At 40.9% G+C, this 6,755-nt stretch overlaps 1 protein-coding gene across 1 annotated transcript; it reads right to left on the bottom strand.

Annotated features, from left to right (window-relative positions):
- Positions 1–4,486: 4,486 nt before the first annotated feature.
- Positions 4,487–6,208, bottom strand: LOC143518207 (insulinoma-associated protein 1a-like). The gene has a single exon (XM_077010677.1). The coding sequence runs from the start codon at positions 6,170–6,172 to the stop codon at positions 4,640–4,642; it is 1,533 nt and encodes a 510-aa protein (XP_076866792.1). The 5' UTR covers positions 6,173–6,208; the 3' UTR covers positions 4,487–4,639.
- Between the last annotated feature and the right edge of the window lie 547 nt (positions 6,209–6,755).

Consider the following 6,755-nt stretch of genomic DNA (forward strand, 5'->3'; position numbering starts at 1 on the left):
CCTAACCTGCCCAAGTAAGGAAATGCCACAAAGCAGAGTCCCTGTTGACTGCAGCAATAACAGCCATTTCCTGTTTTACTGTTTTTATAAATATACAGTATGGCTGAAATCTCCTGAAAAGTGCCTGTAAAAGTTTATTCTGTTCAAGCATTATCATATGAGTGGTGTTTCCCCACCCACCATATGGCCTGCTGCAGTTTTGCATACGTATGCAGTTATTGGATGTCAGCAACTCTTTTATAACCTATGTGTACAAATTCACTTTTCACATGCGTGCAGGATTTGTTCTGCTGGTTTAATACAGTGGCTTAGTTGCATTGGCAAAAAGTGTGTTGCTTAATAGTTGCATGTGTTAGCTGTCAGTTTGAGCTTAAATTATCATGTAAAGCGTGTGTATTTGAGTCCTGTTATGCTGCGCACACTATAAAAACGATGTTTAAATTCAGTAATGAGTGCTATAACTATGAGGTAACGTAGTTGCAATAGCAGTAGTCTTTATGGTCAAGTGTGTTAATAGAGGTTTCGACCAGATGACTCCACATTGACTGCGCTGGCATTAATTTTTGCTTATTGTTCAGTAACTGACAGTATTGCAGGACAGCTGGTTATCAGTTCTGTTTTCCTGAAAATCTTAGTGTCTGATTGTTTGATATTTAGAGGATCTAGTCCAAGTTTTAAACCGTCTGGAACCTCCAGATAGACGATATGTACAATCATTCAGGCACCCTTGCCCAAATGACACTCTTTTTATACAGTGTATATATATGCAAAAGAATTCTGCATTTCATAGCAATCAAACAGTTAAAAGTAGACAGGGTCTGAAGTGTGAGCTCGAACAGTGTGAATATTACAGTATTAAATCCAGGGTCAAGTTATGTTTTTCTGTAATATCAGCATGGAAGCTCATAGGGTATCAGTAATGCATGCAGTAAAAGTGCATGAAAGCCTCCTTTATTAAATACATGATACAGAGGAAACGGCAGAAGATTTAAACAAACATTCTGTTTTCATATTGATCCATAGATTCAGTGTGGTGTTCCTCAAATAAGATATCTCCACCATTCTTAACTAGCCAATCGTTCTTGAGCTTTGTTATTTACATAATGACAAATAGGACAATATAAGCCATGGAAATGTAAAAAGAAGTTGAAAAAACTGCTACACAGGCCATATTAACCATATTAAGGGTTAATAACGATCCCAGCAGTGGCAGTAAAGAAGAAACGTTGGTTAAAATTCCCACACAATGCACAATCAATTATTTGGGAGAAAAGATCAAATGCAGTTCATTAAAATTCTCAATTTGAAACCATTCCGTAAAGGGAGCATGCAGTCATTCCTGCATAGGAACCGATCTGAGCTCACAAGACCAGCAGGGCCAGTCAAGTTTGAATCAGATTCAAAAACACTCAAAAACAAATACTTTAAAAACTATTTTGTAGATTCCTTGATATTCTATACGTAAACATGTATCATAGGCAGCCTCACAATTTGGCCTAGGACCACTAGGTCATGGCCTAGGGGTGAAATAAACAGAATGCATAATTATGCGTTATGCTGTTCTGCATGCTGCCCAACTCTAATGAAAGGTAAACATTGAATTTTGACGTTTACATATTCTTTGTGTTACTTGTGTGCAGTTTCAAATTTCCGAATACAACTGAACTCAACAGTTGTTGGCTTGTTGTTTTTTAACTTTAGACTGAAAAGTGCAGGTGCAAAAGGTCAGGAGGACAAGGGGGCGCTGAATAGTTTTTGGCCTTGGGCATGTTGCAGCCTAAAGATGGCCTGTTATTTAAATGGTTTGCTGTGGTGGTTGCCTGCAGTGACGAAGACATCATGTGTTGTGATTGGTGTGTGTGATTACTTATTTCTGGATGTTTGGCTACTACGGACGAGGATTAGGGCCACTATAAAAAAAATGGGGCATTGGGAAAAAAAAGGGCAGCCAGAATTCTGAGATTAAAGTCAGAATTCTGTCACAAATTATAACAATATCAGTAGATTGGTTATTGGTTACCGCTAGGGGGTAACTGAAGTGGCTTTTAAACGTGATCAGACTCTTAAAGCGAACCTAATAACGTAATGATTTCTCAGTAGTGTATCAATTGCAAAATGTTTTGGCAAATGTTTTTTTTTTTCAATAATATAATATTTTGTAAATAAATAAACCATGTAATAAAGGTATGTTAAAATTATTAAAGGCTGATTTTAAAACTTTGCTAAACACACAAAAAATTGAACATGTAGATTAACATATTAACAGGTAGTTTGTATTTCTTTTGGTTCATTTATTTACATTTGGATTTACTACAGTCTGGGCATTTTAATGCTGCCATTCACTAGTGGCCACTAGATGGAGCCACAGTGTCGCCAAATTGATACAATTCAATACAACCTTCTAAATATCTGCATTTAAGATTTCATGAGTTTAAAATTTTTTATCACCGCATCAAAATCCTTAGATTACTTAATGGATTTGTGTAACTACAGCAAACTGTTATATGTCTAAAGCAATAAATGTATTACAATGAATGTTAGATTTGTATAGCGCCTTTCAGAATACCCAAGGCGCTTTACAATTTAACACAGGTACAAGTTACAGATAACAAATCACACACACACTGGCGAAAAGCGGCAGCCAATTGTGCACAGCGTACTCTCTACTGGAGGCCACAGCCCCCTGGGGGACTGAATGGGGTGCAGGAAGGGGAGAGAGTACAGACCCTAGTGGCAGAGCACCATCCACCACTGGGCATACAAGCACACACACACACACAGGGAGAATTTATCAGGGACTGCCAATTTACCTAACCTCCATGTTTTTGGACTGTGGGAGGAAACCCACGCAGACACAGGGAGAACATGGAAACTCCACTCAGATAGGGACTTGAACCCAAGACCCCAGTGCTGAGAGGCAAACGTGCTAACCACCAAGCCACTGTGTTACCCTACAATGCTATACACCACTTCCCGTTTCCTGTCGTGTGTCTGTTTCTTTTGAATATACCTGTGCAAAAGAGAGGTGATAGAGGTGAACACCCTGAAACAGCATCAGTAAAGTCAGTGAGGTGGTGAGGTGGAGAGTCTTTGTTTGTACTGGTATAACAGAACAGCTTAATTTAAGAGTAGTACTTTGTGTAGAGACAGTTAAATTAGTATGAGTTGGCTGGAACATGACTTTGATACTCAAACATGTCTTGAACATGGTCAGGTCTACTTGCTTTATTGGGATTTCAGCTCTCTTTCAGTCTGCCATGGAGTTAGGGTGATTCTCCATTGTGTCCTCAGAATGTCACAACTGAAAATACAGAACTGAAATGGTTTTTATATCATCCATTCCACTTATGATTCTTTTGTACTGCTGGAATGATGGTTATGGCTTTGAAGCATGTTGAGATGTTGGATGCAATAGCCTCGTGTGAACTGATCATGGATTCTCTGATTTTCCTGCATACTCTAAAAATATAGGTAAACTGAGTGAAACCGAATATCTTAACAGAGGACACAAACTCCACAGGCAGGTTGAATTGAACCTCACAAGCTGATTAGTATTTCAACAAATAACTAACTTTTGTGATCCTGCAATGTAGTCTATTGTGGAGTGTAGAAGTAAGCTAGGTGTCATTTTTAGAGTCGGTTTTTGTTTTTTTCTATGACCTCAGCCAAGTCAAAGAAATGGATCAAATAAAGAATTAATATAAATTCAAAAGGAACACAGCTTATTCCGTTTTCTCCTTTATTTTGAAGTTTTTTTTACTTTTGATTTCCCTTTAATCATCAGATTAAATTAAAGTTAGGCCTAAATCAGTTTCAAGCATAACAGTATATGATATGTGATAGCCCTATATGTGATATGTTCCTGCCCGTGATCTAATTTTTAGAAATCCTGAAAATCGTTACATGGAGGTCTGCGAACGGCAGTTTGATCGATAATCCTTAAATATTGTTGCAGGTTATCAGAGCACGTTTACTTCACTTCAGTAATAAATGTGTGCTGTGGGCAAGCATCGGAAGCACTTACATCCCCATTCGGTACGCCACGAACAAACGATGAAGATGAATAAACAACCAAATTAGCTGTTTTTGTTTATTTATTTTGATTTGGTCCATTTGAAGAGTTTTAGCTGAGCCCGTAAGTCAATTTCGCATAGAAAGTTCTTGGCATGTAAACACAAATAAAGACTAAGAGAGAACAGGAGGGTTTGTTGTGCAGTAGGTGCCTTTGCCTGAACTGCATCCCACTTGTCAATAGTTCAGTAAAAAATACAGTGTTCGTTAGATTCATATAGTTTATTGTGTAAAAAAGTATAATTGGAGTTCGTTTTTTAAAGAAGTCTCATAAAATGATTTCAAAGGAAATGTGCATTATTAAGATAAACAAAACAAACCCACACAAGAACAAATTGCAAAATTAAATAAATACATTTCTTAATAAATACACCAATAAATAAATCGATATATCAATAAATAAATATTACTTTATCGAACAAAAACATAAATGTCTACTACAGTTTTTGGAACGTTTTCAGGCTGAATTGATTAAATCTATCTAAATCATATTCAAGTATTCTTCCGTAACAACAACAATGAACGAGAACGGAGATATGGATTAAAAGTCTATTGTTAAATGCTTGATTTAGATAGTCTGAGACAGTAAAATCATCTGCCTGGTTTCTGTCGGGTGATATTTGTTAATGTGTCTTGTTAACCCAGGGGATGAGAAGAAGTTGTCTCCACAGAAGCGACACGGAAACACATCACCTGACATCTGTGAAGACTGCTCTGCCGTCGGAAATTTCGGGCTTAAATCTGGAGACTCTTTTTTTGTTAGGACGCTGGACTCTCTTGCACCACCAATGCTATTTTTATTTGCCTCTGCAGATAACAGACCCTGTGTCGAACTTGCGGCTTTTCGGTTGTGAAGCGCAAGATGTTTCCTCAAATATGCTTGTCGTCGGAACTTCTTGGAGCACTGAGGGCAGCTGAACGGCATTTCTTCATCCGAACCCGAGTCAGACAGCGATGGCGGTGGGCTGGGATCCGGCCGGGCCATACCGCTTCGTCCAGCAGTCGGGCTTAGGTGACCGTCCTCTCCCTGCGCGACATCGTCGCTGTGCACGCCCTTGGGTTTGTGCCATCGCCGGTGAGAAGCCAGGTTAGCGGGGCAGCTGAACGTTTTTTCACATTCGGTACATCGGTACTCGACGCGCACAATGCGAGAACACTTATGATGGGCGAGGGTGAGAGGGTCGGAGTACCTCTCCTTACATAACTGACAAATGAACTCTCCCAGTGGGCTGCTGGTGCTCGAGCGCTGCTTGGAATCTTCTTCTGGGTCTTCTTTAATCCGGAGACCCAGTACGGGTGAGGTAGTGAATTCATCCCGGCTGTTCGTTCTTTTTTCCGGAGGATGGGAACCCGAACACCTGCGCTTCTTAGAGCCCGACTGTTTATTTTTACTGTTTGAGGATGTTGGCCGTTTAATAACACTCGACGACGGGTCTCTGAAGGCAGAGTCTAGTTTCGTTGTCATCTCAGGCAGCGATGGCGATACCGGCGAGCCGCTGACGGCAAAACTGCCGAGCACTGGCTCAAGGAAGAGCTCGATTTGCGTCGGAGATCCAGTGTTGCCCTTCTGATCCGTGGTATCTGATGAGATATACTGGTCTGTGTATTCCTCGCTGTCGGGGCGAGTAGGACTGAGTGAAGGAGCAAAGGCGGCTTCAGGCTGTCCACCAAAGCACACCCGACTCGGCGTCCTCTGATCAACGCTGTTGCGCTCAGAGGGAAGTGTTGGAGTGCTTAAAGCTGGAAATCCGGAATTTAACAGAAGGTTTTGCGCCTGTGATGGGTCATCCTCTTCTCGTACTCTGTACGAAACTGGCCCAGCCTTTTTGGAGCGTTTGATGAGGAAACCCTTTGGCATGGTGACAGCCGAAGTTCTATTAAAGTTAGTCACCCTGTGTCGAGGGTTTTGGAAAGCCCTAGTCCGCGTTTGGATAAGAATGAGCAAGCTGCGTCCCGTATAGTTAGCGCTTTGAGGCTCTTGGCCACACTGAACTCCTTGCCCCTTGTTTGGCCCCCTTTTAAAGGCACTAGGCGCGCGCTGTGCGTCAGTTAGGACGCAGATGGCTGCGATCCAGGCGTCAATAGCGGGGCCCGGCAACATGATCCACTCCAGGTCTCAGAGGAAAAGAGCGGCAGATGTCAGTTCTCCCTCCCCTCCCCCGGTGCCATACACCCTGTCTCCTCCGACCCCCTCCCGACCACTTGCCCCGTCCTTGACGGTCCCTCACCATTATGTAAATCAGGCTTTGCCACACTCCAAGCTTATCCAACCTTTATTCACCAATCCCCCTCTGGGACTCTATTCAACGTACACGTGCCGAATCTCTCCGTCCATTCATCAAAACGAAGGAAGGAAAATGAGGAGGGGAGGGTGTGTTGTTTTGAGCTACGTAGTGGGTAACGTTACATTTGTGCGCTGTTGTAAAATAATAAAGATTATAAAGCACAAAAAAACTTTCAGGGAGAAAATGGTAATGCTATGTACGGCCTACTTTCGCACATTACTTTCACATCTAATAATCATTTCACATTAAATAATCGAATATTATTTAATATTATTTAAAGTTGAGTATATGTTCATTTGCTTATTTATAAATACAGACCTGGAGATAAATAGTATTAGTTAGGGGAGGAACTAATGTAAAGAATTTTACGAAACAAATGTATGTAAGTTACAAAAATAC

This window comes from Brachyhypopomus gauderio, chromosome 7 (genome assembly GCF_052324685.1).
Source record: "Brachyhypopomus gauderio isolate BG-103 chromosome 7, BGAUD_0.2, whole genome shotgun sequence".
Classification (NCBI taxonomy): domain Eukaryota; kingdom Metazoa; phylum Chordata; class Actinopteri; order Gymnotiformes; family Hypopomidae; genus Brachyhypopomus; species Brachyhypopomus gauderio.

Coding starts and splice junctions, on each gene's coding strand:
- LOC143518207 (XM_077010677.1), bottom strand. CDS start 6,172: ATGTTGCCGGGCCCCGCTATTGACGCCTGGATCGCAGCCATCTGCGTC.